General features: G+C 36.5%; 1 protein-coding gene across 1 annotated transcript in view; it reads right to left on the minus strand.

The window, feature by feature from the left end:
• Nucleotides 1-27234, minus strand: part of CBLB (Cbl proto-oncogene B) — a 122350-nt gene that overhangs the window by 73450 nt on the left and 21666 nt on the right. Inside the window, 1 exon segment of the mRNA XM_072404635.1 lies at nucleotides 17314-17564. Coding sequence (XP_072260736.1) covers nucleotides 17314-17564 — 251 coding nt within the window.

A 27234-nucleotide genomic window follows, 5' to 3' on the forward strand; every position in this document is an offset into this window, starting at 1 on the left:
TTTTCCCTAGGAGAATTGCTGCTGCTAATCATGCTGGTCCCTGCATTATTTCCTATATAAACCCCAACTTTTTTAAATTAGGTATAACATAGCCTCATCCCCCTCTTACACCCAACATATTTTAAGCCTATCTGAAGATCAATAATGCATCAAGTGTAAATTTGCCAAATAGAAACGAGGAAATACTAAATCCCCACATAGCCACAAGTCAAGGTAGTTCAGGAGGATCCAGCAGTGTTGCTAGATGGTGTTCAAAGGCTGAAGTTTTGCCTGTCAAAATGAAGAATTTTTAATGACAGGAGGGCATGGAAAGTTTCTGCAGACTTGTGCTGATACTATTATATGTCATTATTTTATACCTGTAAAAATGTGTGTTTTCTCCCTATGACAAAAATGAAAGCATCAAGAATATCCAAACTACAAAAGTGTGGTAAAAAATAACTTTTGACTTGAAAAAAATATATATTTTTAAAGAATGCAAAGCTAGGATTCTTCAGATTTTTTACATACACAGGTACACAGGAATTTAATTTCCATGCTGCAGGCAAAAAATATTTTGTTTTATTTATAAGCCTTAAGTCATGAGAAATTTTCAACCTGTAAAATGTAATACTTGATATGTTAGACTTCTATTACATTCAAACCCTTGTGAATAATAGGCAGAAAGAAGGAATCAAATACTGTAAGTGTGCTGGATAATGCTGAAGAGCAGTGGATAACCTGCTCTTTTCATTATATGCATGACAGACAAACACATGACTTACATACTGCATGATATCAACAAGAAAAAGCAGGACAACTGATTAATACATTTGTAAATAATGCCACACTTTGGCAGCAGAAGTAACTAATGCAAATATTACAAGTGTAGTGCTATAACAGCCATTACAGTACAGAAATATCTGTACACATGAAAAAAGAAGCTACTTGTGCTTAAAGTCTAGTGCTCTCCCCAGCCCTGTTTGGCCGGGCAACCACCTGGCACTTTTTAGTAACCACTAAAATCACTGTTTCTGGATGTTTACTAAAAAGCTGGGTCACAATACTGGCGCCTAACAAAATTCCTAGGGAGAAAACGGAATCAGTTTATCTGTCATTGAGAATCTTCTAGCTTTGTTTATACTGCAATTAATATCTTATACCTTGGCCTCCATACATCAAAGAAACATGTCTTTTTAAAAAGAAGTCTAGAAGTAATAATGCCTAAAAATAGTAATAGCGTGGTACCTTTACTGAAGCAAAGTGAAAACGTTGACTTTAGTTCTTCTGTGGACTTTCCAAGGAGATTATGTAAACTGCCATTCCAGACCTGAATCTACAAACAGCTTAGCTTGGGTGTTCAGATAATTGTTACATTATCTCCATGCTTGTTTCAGGTAAGTGGCTGACACACCCGACAAAAAATATCAGCTTTACCTTCAGACAATCAGGATTATTTAGAATTCATCAATGGTAGCTTACATCATCTCTCAGTGGTAGGTCCACTTTAATTGATGATGGCCAACAAAGGCTTGGTGGACAGGATTGAAAGGAAACCTATAACTTTGGTTTAATTAATCTGACCAAAATCTGTGCCATTCCAAAATATTAAATAAACTGTAATAGTAGTTTAATATATGTGACTAAACTGCATACAGTTTTATCCAGTTTGCCATTCACTACTTTGTGTGTGTGTGTGGGGATTGGGGGGGGGGGGGGGCGTATATACACAGGACTAGGCTTCATATCGATATAAAATAAATACATTAGAAAGTAAACCCTCTCAGAGCACATAGACATTAAAGTAACTCTAGCAGAACAATTTTAATACTAAATGAAGACTCCCTAGGCATTGGGGTTGAAAAGGCAGATGATTTGGCTCAATACACAGGAGGCCTTAGAGAGCATCTGCTTTCCGCACACAAGAAGAGCGCCTGTAGCATCATGCAGACTTTGATACTACAGCACCCATTCCTGTCAATGGCTCCCCTGCTAAAAAGATACCAGCTTCTATGTCATAGAAGATATGAAACAAGAGCACAGGGTATACCACTGTCAGAGCCGATCTATACATGTTCATTTGAGTAAATCATATGAGTCTTTGCAGCCTCTCTTTATAATGTGCATGTAGCACACAGAAAGAAAAGCTTTCAGATTTCTTTTTTAGTTTTATACTTGAACTTGTTTGATCTTTCAGCAACAAGGGTATTCCTAAAACACAATGCTTTGTTAGATGATGGTAGCAATTATTTGTAAAGGTGTTTTACAATCAAATACAAAAAGCATTCTTAGGTCGTGCATTCTGTGAATGCTTTTTTTAAGGTAATTACATTTTAATTGGAAGGAAAGAAGGTGTACGCATTTTGATGAAAAACACAATCATAAATGTTCCAATATTAAATTTAAACATAGCAGCAATTTAAACTTGATCAAGCTACAATTAAATTTTAAAGTTAAAAAACATCCTAACAAAAGAAATTAGTTCTTCTGGTACGGTAATATGAACTGATTCTCCTTCATACTGCAATCAGTAGAAACAATAAAACTACCATCAGGTAAAATCAGTAACATTGAATATCTTGTTCCAATGGGATAAATCAGCAGGTGAACAGTCCGTTTTTGAGAGTGCTGTGTTGGAAGCAGAAAAATGGGCAAGAAGGACTTGAGTGACTTTGCTGAGGAACAAATTGTGAAGGCTAGATGACTGAGTCAAATCATCTTCAAAACAACAAGTCTTGTAATGGGTACAACCAGGCCCGAGGAGAGGGGGGTGCACCCGTTACATCGCCTATGAAGCCCAACACGTCCTATAATTTTTATTATAATTTGAACATTTGTTTATTATTAATTTAATTGTATTGCGAGACCTTTCACGTTCAAGATCGCAAAGCGTTGAGTGAGCGCGAAGCAATAGTAGGCCGTGACAATGACAAAATACTTTTCAGTGTCATAATAGGGTGCATTCAAGATTCAACAAACAAAAACTTGTAAAAGTGACTATCAACGAGTGTTCTCACGTGTTCATTCCTAGTTTCAAACCTATTGCTCTGGTTACTCCTCCTTACTTTCCCGCCAATTCCAGGGAGAAAGAAGAAAACGGGACATGAGCCACACTGATTCATCATGGACTGCAAAACAAAGACTTTACAGGACAAAGGAAGAAATAATTCCACAGGTAAAGTTTCCTGTAAATGCTGTAATTGTAGCATAAAGGACCCACTGACATCGCCTGCTTACGTTTTCGAGAGATTTGAGACTATAAACAGCTTGACGGTTAGCAGACTTTATTATTACATTTACACTTATACATACCTATCTAAGTGTATCAATGTAATCTACGATTGTTAAAAATAAATGATAATATACACACATACATGTATGTGGAATTTTCTATAGAGCCCACACACCTTCTTTCTACTGGGGCCCAGATTTTCTCCCGGTGGCCCTGGATACAACCCATTATGCCGTGGCTAGTACTTCCCACAAGGCTAGCCCATCTGTGCTACAGTAGCTCCAATGTTGGATCTGCTCAAATTACTAGCAAAAGCAAACTTGGCCTTGAGTGAAAGGTATCAAAACATACAAAGCATTACATCTTGAGGCATATGGGGCAAAAAAACTGCGGACCAGTCAGAGTGCCCATGTTTACCCTTAATCACTGTTAAATCACTTACAGTGGGCATGTGAGTGTCAGTACCAGATCATGAAGCAATGGATAATCATAGCCTGATCTAAAGTATCATATCCACATGAACAGGTGTGTCTGAGTCATTTACCTGGGGAAGAAATAGCAGCCAAATGAGCTATGGAAGAAGGCAACCAGCAGAGACGCAGTGTAAAGTACTTGCTGCTAACATCATGGTGCCAGATTATCACATCACAACTTTAGAGGTCATGAGGAGTCCATTCCTTGAAGGATCAGAGAGTTTTAATGGCACAAGGTGAACCTACACAATATTAAACAAGTAGTTTAATAGAGGGTTTAGCACACATTAGCTCTCTTTTTTAAGAAAAACTGCCCTGCTAATGCGGGCATCAAGGGAGTTCATTAAGATGAATAGGACTTTGCTGCAAAAAGTTTGAATGCAAAAATAGCTCACAATGGGAAAAAAGCCATACAATTATGTTATTACAGTAATTTATATGATACTGTACATGGAGTGTAGATTTACTTTATAGCATACCTAAAGTTTCACTTTAGGTATACTTTAGAATCCATAATTAGGCAGGTTATTATTGTAGAAAGTGGCAGGAGATATCCCTTCTGCAATAAATCCCTTCTACCTGCCTTATTGCTCCCGCTATGTGTCAAAAAGCCATGAAAAGCCTCGCTTAACAGGATACCCCCGGATTACTTGTGGGTTTAGTTCCGCTTTAACTTTATATGAATAGAGAAAAGGGCCTTTAACGTCTTTATTCTCCAAGATAACAAGGGATTTAGTCATTAGAAAAGGTGGTAGGATAGTAGATCTAATGAAGTACATTGAGCCATGAAATATAATATATGAGAATACTTACAGATAGAAACCTGTAGGAAAGTGGGACTAAGAACGATAATTGCTATAAAAAAAAAACACTGGCTACAGAGATACAAACTATAATTATGTCATAGGCTGACATCCCTGGCTATTCTGTAGATACCTGCAGCCTTACCACTATTTCCTCAACAGTTACAGTGAAACACTAAACTTGATACTTTGTACTTACTTTGCATAGCAAATCTCAAAGACAATTCAATCTTGATATAAAAGGGGAACTGACTTGCAATGGATTTTAATAAATACATAGAAAAGAGGAACATAATGGCTAAACAAATCAGTTACAGGGCACAGTTACAACTCTAACTTACCATAATATATATCTAAAATAGTTTTTATTATGTTGCAGACCCAACACACAAAGCGATGGGATTATTATTTAGAGTATGTACACACGTGCAATAATAATAATATATAATCATTGGAAATGAACGATTAACGACTGATTTTCCAATAATGGTTAACAAAAAAAGTGAACAACGACTGGCCAAAGACGACAATGAATGAGGAATGCCGCTGAAAACGAACGACTGTCCCGGCGGATCCAATTGGGCGACGATCGTTCGCTATCTATTGTGTGTACGGTCGTTCAGTGATCATAGATGGTTCTGCAGTACACTTTCTTTGGTACACCTCACTTCCTGGTACACCTCACTTTCGTTTGATCGTTCAAACTATCGTATCTAGCGTGTGTACATTATTGGTGGATTTTATTTGAACAAAATAATCATGAATAATCATTAATCGGCTGTAAACGTTCATTTTCTAACAATAATTATTGCACGTGTATATGTAGCCTAAATTTGCAGTAATACGTAGGTTCCTATTTGGCACTTTTATTAAACTAACAAAACATTATGATTTTCTGCCAGCCAAATAAGTCACAATATTTGTTTTTTTAATGGAATACAAAAGAAAATTGAGCAGTTTTATATGCAGGTATCTACAACACCAAAATACTAAGCCTGAGAATTCAACATAATGATGATAGTTAGAACTATAACAGCAATTATAAAAAAATATTTATATACTTAAAAGTAAAATTTAAAAAAATCTCTTCAGTATTTCCAGAGTCACTGGCTCGAAACAAGTGGTCTCGGTATTACCAGAACTCAGTATTTCTAGAGTCTATTGACTCAGAACATGTATGCAGATAAGGACTTTTCCCAGGCCAGACAAATTCAAGACTACCACAAATCTCAATAGACATAGGTTTCAAAATCATAAAACCCAGTGTATGGTATTTCCAGACCAGGTGGGCATAGAGTGCTTTGCAATGCAGTGATCAGAAAGTATACTAACCATGTAGAAAACAGAAACTATGCTAATCATAACTGGGCTGGTAATTAAAAAATGAAGAACTTTGAAAAGTTATTATTTGGTGTTAGCTGTTAATCCGCCACTAAAGAGAAGCCACACACAAAATGTTTCTACTTCTTTGAACATGCAACATTTAAACAGCCACAAAAGTAAATGTCTCTTCCCCCAATTTTGGGGGGGCAAATTTAGAACTGTTGGGTTTTTTCTGCTACCTGAAGTTTTGCTAGAGAAATTTACCTTCACTTCATGCCCTGCTGACATTTTACCAGACAGGAACTGTCAAAATTAACATTCTGATATGGGGTTATTACTTTACGAAGAAGGTTTATATTATCATTGTCTGTGTTGCTATTTGAAGAGTTCCTGTCTGGTAGAATGTTTTCAGAAAGACAGAAAGTGTGGGGAAACCTTTTTAAATAGAGCACTACGTTAATCTTACAATGGTTCTAACCCTTTTTTATCCGATACAAAAATACAACAAAAAATGGTAAACAAAAGTTTGTTTTTTAAAATAATATTGCACTAATAACCATCAAAAAGCATTTACATTAATATCATGGACTATAATTATCTGTGTATCTCCAGGTTAAGCGACAGCCCTTGGGCTACACACACACGTCAGATGATTCTCACCTAATTGTAGCCTCAGTGCTGATATCGGACGAAAATCTGTCGTGTGAACAGCGGCTATCCAACGTCATTCATGGATCGGTCTTGGTGGATCCATGAACGACTGCAATGGATGTGTAGGGAACAGAGCTCGGTAATTTTCCCCCTCCTCTCTCCATAGTGCAGAATGGCACTGTATGTACAGCGCTCGTTTATGCCTCTTTCTGTCTTTTGTCGTTGTAAAGGATCGTGAAAGATCCTTTCCAACTACAAAAATCTAATGTGTGTACATATCCTTAGTAAGCAAGGTGCAGGGTGATCTTAGAATGAACTTCTGTGATAGGTTTGCTTTATGCAGTAGGTTACACATGAAAATGTGTTTTAAAAAAGTCTTTAAAGAAATATTACATTTTCGTACAAGACTAAAATGTGTATAGAAAAAAATGCAAATAGTATTTTTCTATAACTTCTTAGCTAACATTTGACACTGTATAATAACATCCCGAACCTACAATAAAGAACAAAATATATTTTCCTTTTAATAAAAAAAATTGCTCCATTAAATTTAGCAAAGAAACTGTAAGGCAAAAAAAGGAACGCACATCATTAATGCCCACACAAAGCGCACATGCCAGCTGACATCTCGGTTGTTGCTGCACTCCAATCTTGCTGCCTAGCAACTCATGCAACTTCCCGTTATTCAAGCATTCAAACAGCGGGTTTATTAATTCCTGGCTATATTACCGAGTCTAATGATTATGTGGTGGCCGTGATAAAAACTCAGGATTAATAGTGCATGCTTTAAATATGTAGGAAGCAGTGTTATAAAAAGGGAATTCTCATAAAGGACAATAAATATTGAGCACTGGCCATTCTTTTTATGGCTATTTGGTGTTTATATAGAGTAATACAGTAAAAGGAAATAAAGATAATGTTATTTTGTGAATATAAAATTACAATGCCAGGGAGATAAGTGATCACAGTAATAATATATGGACACCAGTTGTTAAATAAATGATGCAAGACAGGTACAAAGATTAACAAAGGCAACTATGAATACTAACAGTCAGGGTGGGTGGAAGTGGCCATCAATATTTTACAATCACTAGTTATTATTCAACATTCTGTAGTCACTCTCAAGTCATATTCCATAGCAGAAAACCATAAGTGCTTTATGTAATGATACTTTCACAAACCCAATGCATATATATCTATTTTCAAACATACATAACGTTTTTTAAATGGTCAACACACCATTGTTTATATTTATGCTTTGGTTGATGTAAATGGTGAAGCCTATTAAGCAGTTTATTCTGGTCCTGTGATATGAACAAAAAAATCTTAAACGGTTAGTAAATATATAAATATGGGTTCATTTGTGTTTTTGGTTTGTGTCAGTTAGGTATCAGTACCATTCAAGAGTCATTATTATTTCTATAGTCCATAAAAAAAAAGTTATTCTTAATGGCCCCATCAAAAAAAGTCAATAGGTTGTCTATAACTGCTATTACATGATCATTTGAAAGGCACAGAATGTGCAATCAAATGTGATTAGGTGATTTAACCATTGGTGATCACTATTATAACAAACAGATGCTGTGAATCATTCTCCTTGACAAAATAAAAAATATATGTATGTATATACTGGGTGATTTCAGGCTTATCAAGATTAGCTATTTAACTTCTGGGTAGTCGTACACTGAATTTATTCATTTTATTTCATGTATTTCTTATATATATATATATATATATATATATATATATTTAGGAATAATCTTTAATATCCTCAATGATTTTGGTTAGAACTGCTGGTTACTGTTATTAGCCTTGTAGGAAACTATCTCTTCCTGTAAAAATTCCATGAAGTTTTTGTGGTTTAGGCAAAGACAAATAAGACCAACAAGTAACCAACTGCAACCACAGGCATTAAATATCTGACATTGGCAGGATCCGGCAATGAGCAGAATGTCTATGGGTTACCAGAAACCTCAGTAGTGATTTCTGGAAAGGTTAACAAATGGTTGACATAAAATCAACCAATGATCATTTTGCCACCAATGCCGCTGGAGAAGCAGATTGTTTCATAGCAAGTCTCTTCTTTAATTCTTCTCCCTGTCTCTGTTTGTAAATCCATGGAACCTGGCGCAGGGTTGGTTAATTCTATCGTAAATAAAAGAATTGGAACAATGTCATTCTCCTTATAAGGCTTCACATACCATGAGCATGGGCAAAAACGCACCCTTCTTTATAGTTAGATGAAAAGGGCATGAGTGATTTTCTACAGCTATTCTGCTTGTCACACATAGCTAGGTCAAACACTTATATCATAGGCACTCGCTTTAACTAAGCTTTTCTTTTTATTTCTGTGCAGAATGATCTAACAGCTATTTCTGCTCACAAATCTCATAAAACAAGCTAAGCATTAAAGTATAAAACTTTGGGATCTATAAAAAAGGAGAGATGTTCTTGTATTAAAAAACTACTTAAAGTGTATGTACACCCTAACAATGAACATCTTATTGGTTTCCTTTTGTCTGTTGAATATACAAAAGCATTTTATTTTGTCTGTTCGGTAAGTGTAAAAATAAATACCTGTTGATCCAGGTAATATCAGTAATTTAAAGCAGTGATACAAGCTGAACACACTTTCTGTATCAATTCATGGAGTCTTGTTCTCCTGGTTGGTTTTTGGGGGGCTGCAGATCAGATACAGTGATCTACAATTGAGGGTTTAGGTAGTTCAGCAAAAGAAACTCGTCAGGAATGATTGTTATAAATCACTGCATTCTATGCACAGACAAGGTGACATTTATACAGATGTGAACCACCTGAAAATACAAATGTTTATTTTGAATAGGAGAGAGTTTTTTGTAGCAATGTATGCATGCCTCTTCTTTCATGGGGCTATTCGTTTTTTTTTTCTCTAGTAGAAATGCTGAAACGTCACGTGTATTTGGAACGATTTCCTAATCATTTCTAGGACATCATGATGCTGCTAAAAGCAATATAGTCCATTTCAATTAAGAACATCAATTAGAAAATTGCTGCAGTACATTTGGCAAACAGATTTCCTAACAATAAATGTAATAGAAGGAAATGAAAATCTGAAATTTTACAGACATAAAAGGCGAGTGATGCTTTTAGCCAAATGATATATAAGTGAGTAATACTAAATATCACACTGAAGAACCTGATATTACCTAGGAGAGTATAACTGCTGGGATGTTTAACCTGTTACATAAGTAAAATGTATGTGGCCAATACCAGTCTCTAAAATCACTGTACAAACATGTGACCCAAGAATGGGGTCTATCTTTCCACCTTGAAAACACTAAAATTGTAGGGTGGATTCTGTGAAAACATAACCTTAAACTTCAGAAATTATTTTGCTCTTTACATTTTTTTTTCCTACTGCAAGACAGTAACTGTACGTTCCTGACAGTTCAAGAGCAATAATGTTCGGTCCCTAATCAAAATGCTATCTTGGGTTGTCACATGTGAAACACCCAAGCTGAAACATTTATTGTGAAGAGCTGTTGATGATACACAGTGATTTAGTAAACTAAATGCCATGCAGTGGGGGTTTACATTTACTTTAGGCTATGTGCAAACTGGTGGCAGAGACATTCTGCACTTCTGCGCAGGTATTAAGGAAACAGTGTTTGAACATTTACAACGGGAAGAAAGTCGTACTGAGCTGCTCATTGGTGCCCTATTCATACTTCCATTCCATTCAAAAGGTAAAAACAGTAATATGAGAACAAAAACATGGCAGGTTTTTTTCCCAAAGGTTTTCTTTTATTATTTCTTTCAAGGCATTGGGCCTGATTTATTAAAGCTTTCCAAGGCTGGAGAGGATACAATTTCATCAGTAAAGCTGGGTTATTCAGCAAACCTGGCATGGCATGAATCTGGTCCAGGTTTTAAAACAATTGCCAACAAATACAAATTACTTAAAATAAATCCATTCCAGGTTTGCTAGATCACCCAGCTTTAATAAATAAGACTCATAGTTTCTAAAGGAACTGGTTCAGGGCTGTGAGGAAGCAGTAACTACAGTGCAAACTCACCCCCAGTCTTCACATAGCCTTATTTTACAACAGACTGGTAGTAGCATCTGATAATTGTGTAGAGCTATATTGCATAAAGGAAAAAAGAGAATATCCATTTGCAAGTATAATTCTAGATTAATATAAAATCTTTATATTAAATTACTCTCTTGGATGGAACTAAACCCAGTAATAACATTCTTAGTGCAACAGTCATGCTTACTGCAAAGCCACAAAATTACCAATAGCTGCTGTCCAAGTAGCTTAGCGATATATAAAGTTTCTGGACTGCCTCTCAAATTTGAAAAATTGAAAAAAATTGCTATTCTTTTTTTTTTTTTGCAGTATTTAACTGTAAGTCCATTGCAATACAAGCAGCCTGCAGTGTGATGTTTGTTCATGCTTAGCATTCCCCCTGAGGTGGACAGGACCCACAAATGAGACCTGAGGCTGTTACTTTCTGTAACTCGTCATCTGTTACCTGTCTTCTAAAGCAGGGGTAGCCAACCTTTTGGACCTCACAGACTATGACATTCTTAAATGTAAATCCTGTGCATGCGCAGGGAGCCGGGTGTCACTAAAAGGGGAAGACACTTCCCCCAGAGTGGCGTCATGAAGCCAGAACCCACCCACTCTCCCATCGCAGGTTCTCTCATTGCTCTCTCAAGTTCAAACCTGTTTGCTAAACATCCTGGGGGGACAGTAGCACAGGGCTGTGTCCATATAGGGGATATGATCAGCGGGGTCCTTCTCAGCCTGCGATGGGAGATGGGGGCACACCTGCCAAGTAATTTTTCTTGCAGACCACAAAAATTTTCTCGGCGACCATCGGGTGGTTCGAAACTTCTTCTTTGGGATTCTAAGTCTGCAATCACTACCACTGACATGTATAAAATTATAGGTTACAATGTACCCATCATAAAACTATATATTACTATACATTAAAAAAAAGGGGAAAAAACACCACACCCTTTCAACACAATAAACATTAACTAATGTATTAAAATGTAGCTACTCACAAGCACTGTGTCTGCATCACACAGGGATTGATGAAAGTTGTTGTATGAAGCAAACCTCTTGCATGATAACATGAGCTAGACAAAGTCTAGAAATGAATATGCAATGAACATATATATATATACCAACTACACAAAAAACTATTCTGTCTTAAAAACAACACTATTAAATAGGATTTAAAGACTAAAAACTAATAAAGGTTACTGGCTAGGCAAAAAGATCCTCTGGCTATGAGATGCCAATGATGAGCCATCCAGTCCAATACGTCCTTCTGGAGAACCCATATGTGCCCTCCTACAGCACACAAACTGCCCCTTTCGATGTTAAATCTTACAAGGTCCCTAATCAGATCCACTAACAATAACCCCAATCCCTCGCTGTCCATTTTTCAGTCTTGATCCAGGGTTTCCTCTCCACGTATCTTCTCCTGGTGAATTTTATGGAGAACTTCTTCTATAACACTGGAACCAGGACTTATACTTTATTATTATACTTATTATACTATGTTACATATGAAAGACTTAATTATACCATTCTGGATAATATTTAGTCTTCTGCGGTTGGCAAAACTGTAAAACTGGGGCACAAGTTACCATAAGAGTTGTACTGTGGTGTTGGCCACACCTGCCATATTCTTTGGCACAATGCTGATACAGCAATGCACAAGAGGCTGAGTTCCCAAGCATTACAAGCTGATGTCTTCATTCATATGTACATCTATAACATAAATATAAATGCCATTTATCATTACATAAACTAGTCCACCTACAGGGATGTAGCTATCCCAGAAATAAAAATGCACACATGACTTTTGTTGAGGTGTGCCCTAAATACTGCCTTTCAGATTTCCATCCAACTTTTACAGAATAAACTTTTGTCCATTTCAAGTTGGACTGCAAATCTTACAGCACCAAGCAAGGTTAGACAGACTTTCTTCAGCATAAACTATGTCGCCATGCTTTTATGCCAGAAAAATCCAGGAGATAAGCTTATACCGATAGGGCAGATTTGTAAAGTTATATTCAGAAATATGATGGGTCATGTAATGTTATATGAATTTACATACTTTGAAGTGTCTGTGAAGAGGATCAGAATATCTTCTAAACCTCTGTGACTTTTTTTATAATCAGTTTAGGAAACTATCTGATATGGCTTGACACTTCTTTTAACAACAGCCATGTTTTTTTTTTTTTTCCATAGTATAAACAGGTGAAGGAAAACGTTTTTTTTTTTAAATATATTGCAAGATATATAAACAAGAGTAAAATGTTTTTACACAACATCTGTTTGCATCATATGGTTCTGTATAGCCCTCTGGTTCCTTACTCATCACTGTTTACAAATGAAGATGTTGCTAACAAAAGAAAAGCTTTGCGGAGTTTAAAATGAAAGCATACCTGTATTAAAAACAAAGTACATTGTCATATGTGAGAATACCCTTTTTTGGTCCAATGTATTTAAGTAGTCATTCTAGCGGCACATTCAGATTATTGGTAAAAATATCTGCAGTGATTACTGCGTCCAGGTGCCAAATGGCAACTGCTAGGCACCTAGGAGCAGTATCAACTGTAACCGCCAGGCTTGTTCAGGCATTTGCAAGCAGCTGCAAAGTCTAGAAGAACAGAGTATTTTTTTTTCTAAATGCACACACACATCTTACACTTGCAAGAGCAATGACACGTGGTTCCAATTTAAGTCTATGAAGGAAGCTGGGGTAGCAAACCACTTATGCAACAGTCTATAAACTGTATGATGTGTTTTTAAATTATGCCGTATTTCAGAGAATTCTTTTAGCTTATAATTCAACAAAAGGGACATTCGTTGCAGGTAAAACAATCGCTGTAATTTTACAAATACGTTTAGGAGCAAGATTCACCCACACTGAATGCTGCATTTTCTGCTTTGCACACTCCTTTGTTTGCTTTAGTGCTTGTATAAAACAACTGCCATTAAAATAATGGCTCTACAGCCACATCCAGTCTATACACAGGCATTTGGCATTTCTCAGGGCAGGTTTTCCAATAATAACAGTGGAAAATGTCTGTGTAATTTTTGTTTACAAGGCTGCATGTGGCCTCCATCCAAAGTCAGTGGTGACAGGGTGCAGGACCCCAAATGGTAGACTTGGACAGAACATGAATGTGTTTGTATGAGCCAATGAAACACACTGTATGCACACTGTGTATGCACACTGCAGTTTGCTTTGGAAATCATTGCATTTTAGTTGTGAAATGCAAGAATATGTCACATCACCCAAAGTAAAGCAAATAAAACGTGTCTGGTAAATGTAACCTTTATATGGTTTAACAGGGTTAATGTTCTAGTAATAACCTGTTCCCACAAAAGAACAGAAGTTTATTCTTCTTGCTAATAAACAGTTATATATTGCATTGTATCTGTAATCCAACACACTCCATATCATTCATTCTCTAGTAAGAGGAGTGTGCAATAAATCTTTTTACAATACAAAGATATCATTGTTATAGTAAATCTTTCCTCCAACCTATTTAAAACTAAAACCCTTCCTAAAATCTGGCAACACAAAGTGCATGCTTTTACTTCTGTTTGGAAAGGGGTCTCCTCAGATTATTTTCATCTTGCTTCAGAGACTTAAATTCATGAATTGGGGTGTACCTGAGAAAGTAGGCAAGGAACAAGAGCAGGCACCACAAGTGGTGTTCCGAGGCTGCAGTTTAAGTTAGCCAAAGTTGGGGGGCTAACAAATCTTTACTTTACTTTTAGAAATAAAGTGAGAAACATTATTTTACTCAAAGTTATCCTATGAAGCCTAAACCCAACCCTTCTTAGAACCCTACTATTCTAAGCTTCATCCACTAGTCCTGTAATTAGAAGCACTTTGGCTAAAATTCATTCTTTTACAGAATACTAAAGAGGCTTTTCAGAAAAAGTAATGCCATAATGCAAGTAACTTGTGGTTCTTGCATTTGGGGAGTGGGAGTTTCCAATAATAGGAGTGTAAGACTCACCCTTTTTACGCATGTGGGCAATACAATGAAAGAGCAAAATGCACAAAAGAACCCTTTTGTGTGATGAAACCATGTAACACAGAAGAAGATAGTTCTGTTATAGTGTTATATGTTTTCTTCCATAGAGAACTAGTGGCCGAAGAACAGTATGCCAAACCTGCAACCCAAAAACAACTACATTTTGGCATATCCCAAACTAAATATCATGCTAGTCCATCCAGACAAAAACACATTCTGACATAGAGGAAAAGGATTTCAAATTACTTTATAACCACAAGTTTACTCAATATGTACTTTGAAAGTGGCTCATGTTTCTTATTTTTTTATCAGATCAACTCTTTGCATAATTTGAAGTTATCCATATTTTACAAGCCAGAAAAAAACAATATATTCCCATTTCTGATATTTACACCACAACTCAGACCAATCTTCTTATGCTAAAAACATAGATCTGACGAGGAAACCATGGCACTGCCTTAATGTTTATACTTAGACATACATACTCCTAATCAGTCTGTCCAACTGGAGGTTTAATATTCAGGTCCAACCCTTCCAGAATTCTCATGAAAGCTTAAAAAGACATGACGGGTATGTAGTTTGTGTAATCTGACCTAGCGGGTATATAGTTTGTGTAATCTGACCTACTAGCTGTTACCTAAGCCTTCAGAAAGCTGCTGATTTTTGGAAGTGGAACACACTGATTTTAAGTTGTATAAATAAGCTATTCATATAACATAAATAAAATTATAGCGTATTAAAGCTAATATTCAAAAGTGTATAATCGTATTCATACTTATACATATAAAGTCAAGAAAATCTTAGTATTTTCTGTAACTGAACTTTTTCATCAGTCCTGCTACCTTCCGTATGACCAGCAAACCATTAGTCAAGCGATCCCTGTTCTAATGCAAGAAATTGGAAGATGGAGTTCAGGAAACTGTTCAGGCCAACTGTGTGAAGAGTCTACTGTTAGTCAGACAAGATGTTCTGACAAAGACCTGGTACCTGGCCAAGTCAGCATTAGTGACTTGTCCAGGTACCAGGGCAATACATTTCACAGTAAAGGCAATCTCTCCAAAGAGAGAAAGAGACAGCTGTGGCCACAGTGTGTCTGTAATGGAAATCTTCTAATCTAAAATTTCCAAAATTTTAGGATTTGCCCCCCATTTTATGCCCAAGTAGTAATGCTCACCAAGAAAAACAGAAAATCTTCAGAAAACAGAGGATCTTCTCAGCAGTTAACAGTGAAAACTATAGAAAAAAAGACTGCCTTTATATAGAATCCAAAACATACGGCTGCAGAATCTTTTTAACGCTTTAGAAAAATCATTGCTAAAACCACTTGCCAATTGTTACCCTGTATTATTTTTTATGACAAATTGTTACCAGCATGTACAATCATGCCATGTCCTGGTGCCAGAAATGAAAGAAGTTATGTCATTCTGGCCTGGCCAATCAAGATGCCCAAAGATCCAACCGTGGAGGAAGACTGAGTGAAGATGTTAGAACTGGCGATTGGGAGGGGAGACATGGAGTATACCAAAGATGTATAGATTACATCTAATACCAAAAACTAAATGTTACATATGGACGCTTACAAGTCCTAAGTTGTAGTGTCTTAACTTGTAAAGCACTTTCTCTGCAAGCACAGGAAAAAGGTTTTGACCCAGAGATAAATTCTCAAACAAGGTTCTCCACTCTTTTAGCTATCTTTCTTGAACTACAAAGCAATAACTCTCTATGTGATGGAGAGGAGAAGGAATTTGTTCCTCAAATCAAGAGATGACTAGAGTGGCAAAGCTGCTCCTCCATAGACACAGTGCAGTCAGTGAGCATTCTTACCCCTGGAAGTGTGATAATAGGAGAAAAACTGAGTGAAAGAAAAAGAAGCTGGAAAAAAATTAAAAATAACTTACACCACATTTAAATATTGGTATATAGATGTCATTTGTTTATGGATATAGATATGCCTTAAATACAGAACAAAACAAAAGTGTGCAGTGTTCTCCCAAGGCCCTTTTAGCCACCCAGTTGTTTTTGGATGGTTACTGATCAGTTTGGTCACAATTCAGGGGCTGCCACCTGCCTACAATTTCTTCCCACCTAGTTAAAAAAAATTCTGTGTTGAGGACTGAGGTGGCTGGACAATATTTGCAATAATGTAAATGAATGTACAAATGTGCTCTGCTCCAGCAAGGCCAGAAATCTCCACGTACACTCTGTGTCACTTTCATCTTATGGCTACCATATTCTGGTTTGGCAGCATGTGTTGTGATGCAGCACTGATGGTATACCTCAAGTGTATTTTACAGATGATTATAGTAAACTGATACTGTACACTGTAACGCATATAAAATATAGTCTGTGGATAAAAACTGTGGTAGCCAAAAAATGAACTGTTTTTGGCTGAAAAATGTTACAAGACTATGGACTTTGTGAAACATAATATGTCAGCGCTAAATAAATACAAGGTAATATTAATAATACTTCCTTTTAAAAAAAGGAAATGTATTAAAAACATAAAAATGTTAAAAGAAAATGAAAAAATAATACAAGAATGGTCATTCTTTATGTTTTCTTCAACACTGTGAAAATAAATAATGCAGCGGCACCTTCCCTGGGTATGAGGTAAGCAGTAAGCTAAATCGATGATCCACTTTATAGCAATAGGCAGGCAAGCCTGGGATTCTTTGTGAGCTTACAGACTCAATGAATGATGAAACATTGACAAAGGTTAATCCAATTGGTTTCGTGGCAACCTGAAATTATTTATGGCACATTACTGCCACATACAGAATAGAAATGGCTTCTTACCTTTCCTGTGACTGCTCTTCATACATTCTTTCTTTTCCTTCCTTGAAGAGTCTTATTGCTCTTTTAGATTTCTTCATTAGACTGTCAATGTAGATTTTAAAATATTCATTTTCACTGAGCTGTGCAAGCTTCTGATTGTCATCGTACTTGTTCAAAATAAGTCTTAAATGTTGATATGTGTCAGGCAAAATATCAAGTATGTATGGAGGGCTGTTCTTCAGCTGAAGTTTGGGGCTTTGACATAATCTTACCTGGAAAAATAAAATGAAAGCTTAGGATTGACATTCTCAATATGTTTGAATAGCAGATACAAATTATAGTGAGAATAAAAAGCTAAAACACCATCTGCAGACTTTCTATTTAGTAATGACTGTCATGTCTAAAGGTATGGGTTTTTTTAGAAAACAATATCTGCTTTCTTCGTAGGTTATAGACAAATATTTGGATTGAATTTTTAATATAGTGTTTGTTCTTCTTGAGTTTTTTGATATTCTTAAAACTTTGGGCCTGATTTATTAAAGCTCTGCAAGGCTAGAGAGGATACTCTTTCATCAGTGAAGCTGGGTGATCCAGCAAATATGGATTGGATCTGGTCCAGGGTTAGCATATAGCAAATTACTTTTAGGTATCCATTCCAGGTTTGCTGGATCACCCAGCTTCACTGATGAAAGTGTATCCCCTCCAGCCTTGCAGAGCTTTAATAAATCAGGCTCTATGAGCATGAATATATCAATGTGATCGGGCAATTGGATTATAAACTATTCTAAGGGATTAATGATCTAAATAATCCTTTGCAATCTGCATAAAAACAAAAAGAAGATTCTTAAAGTTGAGGCTGGCAATGGTGATTCCTACACAATACACATACATGCAAGTATCCATTACTGCCTTTAAAGAGATTTGATGATTAGATAACCAAATAACATCTAATTACCATCTCATGTAAATAATATGCTTAAAACTGCCCCCCCCCCCCCCCCTTTTAATGTCCTCTGTGACCTGGCACCAGATCTTCCTTTGTTCATGTGTAAGATAGAGCACTGGTCATTTGCTCCTGTGAATATCCATTAGGTGTGATTGAAGGATAAATCCTGTATACCAAGTAGGACAGTAAATGACAGCTGCGCCACAGAATGTAATTTTTGCACCACTGGCACAGAATACACCAGGGAAAAGGCGAAAAGAAAAAAAATCTGACAAAAAATATACAGAGATTTACAGATTCTAGGATACTAACTCCTTAAAATAAGTTTCAAAAATATAGTGCCATGACAAGACACCAGCATGTACCTGGGTCTTGCAGACTCTGGTATGCCCTTTGTCTTATCAATAAACCCCCTTTGCTGGTCACAAAAATTTACAAGCATAAAGAGTATACTTTCTCTAATACAGAATGTGAATTGTAAGCTTTTTTTCTTTGTATGTATAAATATGAAAGGTCAAAGTAAAATAAATGACTCTTCTAATGTGTATAAAAAAAAGCCTCTTTCCATATTTTGTCGTTATAAATGTGCATGGGAATACTGCTCATTACATACCCCTAATAGTGGAAGTCTACGTAAATTAAACTACCTTCAGTCTCTAATGAAGTGATAGATTAACAGCATTCCAGGTAAACAAAACACAAGGGGCCCAATGCATAGCAGGCAGTAAAAAGGTAAATGTCTTCTTGCCTATAGTCAAAAACAAGCTTTTACAGTCATTTTCACATTTTACCTCCAGCACACTTTTTAAAATTCTGTCCCTTAAATGATCTTTGCTCAGGGTTTAAATACCAAGAAAGAGCTCAGAAGCAGCAGTTGTTTATTCAAGGAAAGCAACAACGTACTATTCTTACTCAAAATGATAATATTATTTGTTAATTCTGACATATGTTCATATGAAGTGTGAAATGTAGTGATGGGTTCCCTTTCCAAACATATTTCATTCTACATAAACCACAGACACTGTAAAAAAGAAAACAGATGCTTCTGGTTAAATCTTTTCACTGCCCAAACCTAAAACACAAGTACATTTAATCATACAATACCATAAATGAAAAGATCACATTTTGATTCAGTAAGAATATGGCATACACACAAAGGAAACCCTGCAACAAGAAAGCACTCTAAGCAAAAAACTATGCATCATTTTTTTTTTTTTTTGCCAGATACTTGATCAAAAATCTGCACGTCTGCAACTTTGCGAAACTTAAAACTAAACTTCTGGAAAATATAAAATCATTAAATGTAGTAAGGAATACACATAACGTTTTCACAACAATTTAACATAGTGTTATCCAAGGGTGTTGGAAAAAACCTAAGGCACCCGTCAGATGATTCTCGTCTGATAATGGCCTCAGGGCTGGTATCGGACAAGAATCTGGCGTGTATACAGCGCTCGTCCGACGTCGTCCTGGCGCATCCACAAACATTCGTAATGAAGGTGTAGGGGACAGAGCGCAGCAGGGTGCCACTCAGTCATTCTACCCTGTCCATAGAAAAGAATGGTGCTGTATGTACAGCTCTCGTTAATCATGAAATATCCTCTCCAATGACAAAAATTTAACGTGTGTAGGCAGCCTTAAAAGTAGACACAATGGACACAAAAACATTACCATAAAAATATAGGAAACCATTGAGAACTAAATATGCTTGAACGTGGTAAAGAAAAAAAAAGAACTGCATAATGTATGGAGATCAAGTACGTGCCAATTTACAGGCTTGAAGATCACTTATCAGTAGTTGGACAAATGTGTGTTTCATACATATAATGTAGTATGTATATGTAGTAGAATCCTGTAACCTTATCTGCTGATTATTACAGAATGTTTGTGGTTCAAGTGATACAATATTAAAAAAAATGGTAATTTCTACTAATTTTATTTCAAACTCTTTAATTGTGTTGAAACAATTCCAAACTCCTTCACAGCCCTAAGGCAAAGATTATTCCCTTTTCTTTAGTAGGACAACCTTTTTATTGTACACATGCTGATGCAATCAATATAGCCGGTAGTCAGGTTTGTCAGTCACCTAAGGATCTACAAAACAAAAAGTTTTGTGCACTGTATATTCTGAATTTTTGGTTTGACATCATTTACAAAACAAAAAAATTTTGCACACGGTTTAGGCATGTTCCAGATCAAACAAAAGTCTTTGGTTTGGTCCACATTGTTCTAACCGTCATTAATATAAATAAAAATATAGACATCAGGCATTCCTATGTCAGTACGCTTCCACTGCATGTCAAGCAAAGTAAACCCAGCATCCCTCAATTTTGTTACTCATGAGAATCTTAGCCTCCTTGCATATGGCAAATACATATGGCAACAAAAAAACACCACCACTGCACAGAATCGTTTTAACAAGACAGGATGAATTCATGCCAAATTCTAATCCTACCATCCGAATGGTGAAGCAAAAATCGATACTTATCAGACCGGCAACATTGTTTTCTTCCAATTTTGGTGAGCTTATGCGAATTGTAGCATCAGGTGCCTGTTTTTTTGGGAAACAGGAGTGACAAGTGGTGTGGTCTCCTGCTCTTTTGGCTCATTAGCTTCAAGGTTTGACATGTTGTGTATAAACACTGGAGACTGTTCTGTGTGAAAATCTCAGCAGATGAGAAGTTTCTGAAATACTCCACTAGACCAGCTTTCCTGACACTAACAACCATGCCAAGTTCAAAGTCACTTCAATCCCCTTCTTCTCCATTCTGATGCTTCACTTCAGCAGGTCATCCTGACAATATCTACAATTTCTCATGGCAGTAACTCAATTCTTTTATTAATAATGTAGATTCTACATTATTAAAAGAATTGAGTTGCTGGTATGTGATTGGCTGATTACAAATTTACGTTAACAAGCAATTGAACAGGTGTACATAATAAAGTGGCCATTATGTATACATCTAAAGATGTTTCTATCTTCAACATAAGATTTTTTTTCAAATTGCATAGAAGCAATGCATGACTCATATCTACATTCCCCCAAGACGTTAAGGCAAATGCTTGATTTTAAACTGTATAAATGAGATGACTAAATAATGTATTATGAAATCCCACTGATTAGAGCAATGTATGCTTTTCCAACATTCTAGGAAATTCAGCTAGACAATGTTCTAGAGCTGTCACTTTCTTTCCTAGTATTCTCATTTTAATTTGTGTAACTTAACTTTCCTAAAAAGTCTAAAATGAAAACTTTGTTTTATTTCATATGCAAGAAATAAGCAAAATAATGGACAATATAAATGTTGAATGGGTAATGACCACCTTTGTGAGTAGCAAGATCAGATTTTTGTACCAAAAGGCCAAATGATTGCCATAAGGCTCAGAGGTGACTGAACCAGTAGACATCCACTCAAAAACGTATCAGTTTAGGATATGTACTGTTAAATATATCCAGCCATGATATGTGAAATGATCTCACTATTTAGTATTAAACAATTATACATTTGTAAATTATTTTAAATAGGAGATAAACTACCAATCTTTCATGAGTACATACAGTCACGGGGCCAATGGAGATAAAACAGATGGTGCCCCTAGTAAAGGCATCCCACAAACCCCATATACTCACCTTATTAATGCCCTTGCAGTCCCTTGTTTGTTGCCCCTAGCCCTGAAAATGCCATCCAGGGGAAACAATGATATAACTAACCTGGTCATGAGACGTTAGCATTTGGATGCTAGGCCCAGACATAAGTGAGCAGGTCACATCTCAGAACTTTCCAGGTTAAAAAGCAAGGAATCATTGATAAGGTCCAGAAAAACCACCTAACAGGTAACATATACTATTGTACCTGGTAAATGATTTGTTACTCTGTTGGTCATTATTGTGGTCCAAGTAACCTACCAGCTCAGACAAGTCAACAAAATATCTGCAAAGTAAATTTGAACCATTCTGCCTGGTCTAGGACTCACCACAGCCTATGCCTGGACAAATGAAAGATTACAGAAATTATCTAATAACTTTTCTTCCTCCAATCAATGAGCTTGGATTGACAACACCATACAATGCAAAACAATCTACATGGCTGGCTGAGTCGGTCCAGCCCCTTCCAGCTCCTATGCACAGATTACAGCAGGCTAACACCAAACGAGATTTCAGTATGTTAGTTGAAGCAAGAAAATTTGAGAATGAATAAAAAAGTACATGTTTTTGTGTCGGCCTGAACTTTAGAAAAAAGGAAGTCCAAACTGTGTACAATTTATAAAGTTTTTCAGACTGTAGTTCACTAATTTAAAACTGGAAATTGCATTTTGGAACTGTAGAAGGCATTAATTAGCAGTCAATATTTAATTACAGTTGTCACTCTTGTGGCTAGACATACTTAATATGTATGTTTACTGCCTGTTGTTTAACTTGCCTATTCAGAAATGTAACCTGCCCATACCTCATACTATACATGTTCTGACAAAAAGCAAAATGTTTACTCACGACAGATCAAATCTCTTACAACTCCCATGAGAATGTAGCTGTCGCTGCTACAAGAGTCCCTATTCACAGAGATCCTGCAATCACTTAACTATAAACAGTTTGACAGAACCGGACACACATTAAAAGCTTCTTTTTAGAAGTAAACATATATGGGATTCTCTTTTATAACATATGCACATAGACTGATTAGTATGATCATTACAACCACTGAAAATGGATAAATCAACACACTGGGCCTGATTCATTAAAGCTCTTTGAGACTGAAGAGAATACACTTTCATCAGTGAAGCTGGGTGATCCACCAACCTGGAATGGATCTGGTGCAGGTTTTAAAACATTAGCAAACAAATAGCAAATTCATAGAAATCTATTCCAGGTTTGCTGGATCACCCATCTCCACTGATGAAAATGTGCCCTCTCCAACCTTGGGGAGCTTTAATAAATCAGGCCCCTTATGTTTAACCTATATTAGTTGTTCTCTGCTGCACCCCCTGGGAATTTTATGTGATGTGATGTTGTGTGATGTACACAACTAAATAAAGCTCAGTGAATGAGAGAAAACTCGCACAACCCTATTCTGGTTTGTTCCAAGAAACATTGTGGTGGAAACATTTCAGCGTGGATTTTTTGGCTACCCAGGGGCCTCTCGCAGTTATGGAATCAGCCAAGAAAAAAATGAAAAGGATTGGATCAGTAAAAATGGAAATCTCAGTTAATCTGAAGGGTTATGGAAGAGCATGAAGCAGGCTGTATATTCAAGAAAATCCTCAAACGCGCCAAAAATCTTTGCCTGTTTGTCTGCCAAGGTGCTTAAAATAAGCTTTTGAAGTCAAAGAAGAATGTATTCCTATCCCCAGAACATTGGTTTATTTGTGGTTAGCGATAGATATTTCCAATGTATGTTTCATGTTAATTTTTTTTTTTTGTGATAACGTATTATAAACATAAGCCTAAAACAGTAGATCTATATGTAGTACAACATGTACTAAAAATAAAAATTTTTCCTATTTCCTTCAATATAGTGGACCTGACAACTTTAAGGCTGCAATTTACCTGCTTTTGATTGCACTGCAGGGTAGACAGTCAAAGCCAGCTATCAGGTTTAGATATTCTCAGCAATGACATGTCAAAATATGTCAAAATAAATGCTTAACTTCATTCATATGAAATATAGGACTTGCAAGGTATGGGAACCAGCTAAACTGTGTGGCTGGTCTAGGCTAAAATAATTCAGATTTCACTAATAAAATAAGAGGGTAGAACAGGGGGATTACTAAAGAACAGATTCTAAATAAAGTTTAAACTAAATTTTCAGATGCCTGCCTCAGAATAACTTTATAACATGTAGGGGATAGAAGCAAAAGAAGGGGGTTTTTGGCAAATAAAAATAGTTTTTTACTTCTGAGTTACCAAATAAATAAATAAGTTGCTCAAATAAATTGTGTAAAATTTAAGACAGTCGTCTTTTACCTGCGTTAGGATCAGAGAGAAGTAGTGGTAGCAATGATAGTTGTTTTAAACTTCGTAGGGTAGTGTATGATGGAGAGCTTGGCAGCAGCTAGCCAAGAGTGTGGCTGGCTGTAGTGACCTGAATTATTAACGTAGCTAGAGCCTTGAGAAAGCACCACTTACCCTCACTGTTTAGGTTATTCTATTCTAGCAGTAATAGTTTGAAATGAAAAAGGAAAGAAAAAAATACAGCTAATCAAGTACAAATGCTTAACCACAGATTAGTATACACCTTTTACATAAACCATTTAAGTCAGGAAAACCTCCCACGTATTAAGTATATATGTGTACATACCATACATCATATATATATATATATATATATATATACCCCAAAATGATAAATTCTTTCTAGGTTATATTATTTTCCTATTTTCCAAGTCACTGTTCTATGTAAATGTAAACAGGATGTGCTTAACCAAAAGGTCAACTGTAAAAGAAAAAAACAAGGGTTATTGTTGCTCAGGATTCCGAGCTGTGCACGTGTGTTCACCAGTCTGTTAAAATCACTCACAGATGCTCTGTAGTGTTTCTAATAAGGGACAAGCACGCTCTTAACTCTTTAAGAGCACAGGTTTTGTATGCTGACCCATATTGCAGCAATCTTTCTCTGTAGGCATAGTAGACACTTAGCTTTAATGTTTTTAGACAGGAAGATAATGATGTAAATGATAAGTCCTTTTGCTGTGTTGTACTTTTTATGCGCACCACTTCCTTCTAATGGGTACAGTGAAATCTATTCTAGCACAGTGAAGATCAAATAAGCTATTCAAGCTTTAAAGCCGGCATCCATGCATTTTTTTAACACTAAAGGTGTATTTTGTATTTCCCCATGTCAAGCAACACCTTCAGTATTGCCTTAAAAATATAAAAAGAATATCTCTGTAAAAATCAGTTTTAAAAATATTTTAAATTTAGTTTTACAAAAACTCTCTGACACGTTAAGGCAAACCTGTAGGAGATTTAGCCTCATATACCCCTATTAGCAATCCATGTATAAACTAGATTGCTAGAGATGGCATGCTCAGGGGCTTTCCCCCTCCTGTTCATTTTGCCTCTTTTCATCCAGCATCGTCTGGCTGTTCTCATACAGATATTAAAGGCCACTTGTGATTACGTTTCAGGGAATGATAAATGGCCAGGCAGGTTCTAGTTGATAGAAAGGCAATAGAAACTCATTACAACTAAGATTTGCAAAGGAGCATCTCTGAACAAATGACATGTCAAACCTAGGAGCAGATGGTTTACCAGCAGCAGGACCACACCAGGTGCCACACAAGAAAAGGTGTCTGATCTGTTGAGTCTTGATTTCTTCTGCAACATTTAAGTCAGAATTTGGCCACATCAAAGCATGGATCCATCCTTGTATCAAAGGATCAGCTGTGGCGGTGTAACAGTGTGGGGATTATTTAATTGGCATGTTTTGTGACCCTTATCACCAATTAAGCATCATTTATATGCCACAACCAACCTTAGTATTGTTGCTCACCATTTCCATTCCTTTATGACCACAGTGTCACAAAGTTGAATTATCCCAAACTGGTTTCTTGAACATGACAGTGTGTTCACATGACCTCTAAAGTCTCCCGATCTAAATCCAATACAGCACCTTTAGGATGTGGTGGAAAGGGAGATGGAAACGTGTGAAGTCAACAATTATGCAAGTTCTGAAGGCAAAAGGGGTCAAACCTAATACCAAACACAAACTACATACATATATATTACAGTGGACAAAATGGAAAATTGATGAAAAACAACTTGTACTGTGTTTTCAGACAGTACTTCTAAAGCTCTTTCGGTATGACAGCAGTAAAAACTCAAACACAAAGCGTAGGAGGGAATAGGACGCTTTGTGTCAGTATCTGCAAAGGTTAAAAGTTTTTTACTCTGCTTTCACTTCGGAACATCGATTATTTTCAACAAACAATTAGTCAGAAATAGGGAGGATACCTAAATCATGAAAACACAGCATGATGTGGTCTCAGTGATGTCACAGATTTACCAGCCAAAGCAAAGAGTGTTCTATTTCCTACAACAGTCTGCTCTCAATATAAAGAATTCCATCCAAATATTTTGGGCACATGAGGCTTGAAATCCACATGAAATTATTACTCATACTAGGCAATGATACAATGTACAGTTCACCAATAAACTTCAGCCACTTCTTACCCCAGACCATTAAACTGAGGGTTCACATATCAAATTCCGCTTATAGAGACAAATTAGGAAAGCAGTAAAAAGTTTGTGGGTAACTTTTGGTAACTTGAAATTGTCAAGTCCATACAGCAAATAATGTATGTTAATAACGTGTATATGTTTGCATAACCTAATCTCTAATATTACCATTGTCCAGGTTTTTCTAAGTCCCACTTTGAACTTTTGAGATTCAGGCAGGTGGGTATTGAAGAAAGGAACAAGAGATGTCCAATCTACAATAACTGTTCTTACTTGCCACCCAGCTGTCAGATTTTGCTGAGCTGTGCATGTTGGGAATGAATGAACTCCTATGCCCTGCACAGTAGTTCTGTCAGGCCAGCACAGCCAATCAAGCTGGCCAAAGATTGACTTCAGGAAGTAAAGAAGGAAGATGGAGGTGACCTGTGATGGAACAGGGACTAGCAGTTCAAGGTAGCAGTCCAGGGTATAGTTTCACTTTAAAAACAAAACTTAGGTTAGCCACAGATATGACGTGGTAGCTGATGAGATCTATTTGCACATCTAATATTCAGTAGACACACCAAGCCTTACCTTGAAGAAGCAGATGAAGCCATATGAGAAAATAAATTTTCCTACACAAAGAAGAGTTGATATCCACATTTGACCCAGGTGGCTTATCCTTGATGTAACCCATAACAAAATAGTACATGGATACAGGACAAAATGGTACATAGACATAAAAGACATGGACATAGGACACAAACCTACCACAGCCCAGGGATCTTCAAAGCAAAGGCTTCAGCGATTTCCTCTGTCATATCACTCCCCATACCCTATA

Source organism: Pyxicephalus adspersus, chromosome 1 (genome assembly GCF_032062135.1).
Source record: "Pyxicephalus adspersus chromosome 1, UCB_Pads_2.0, whole genome shotgun sequence".
In the NCBI taxonomy this organism is placed as follows: domain Eukaryota; kingdom Metazoa; phylum Chordata; class Amphibia; order Anura; family Pyxicephalidae; genus Pyxicephalus; species Pyxicephalus adspersus.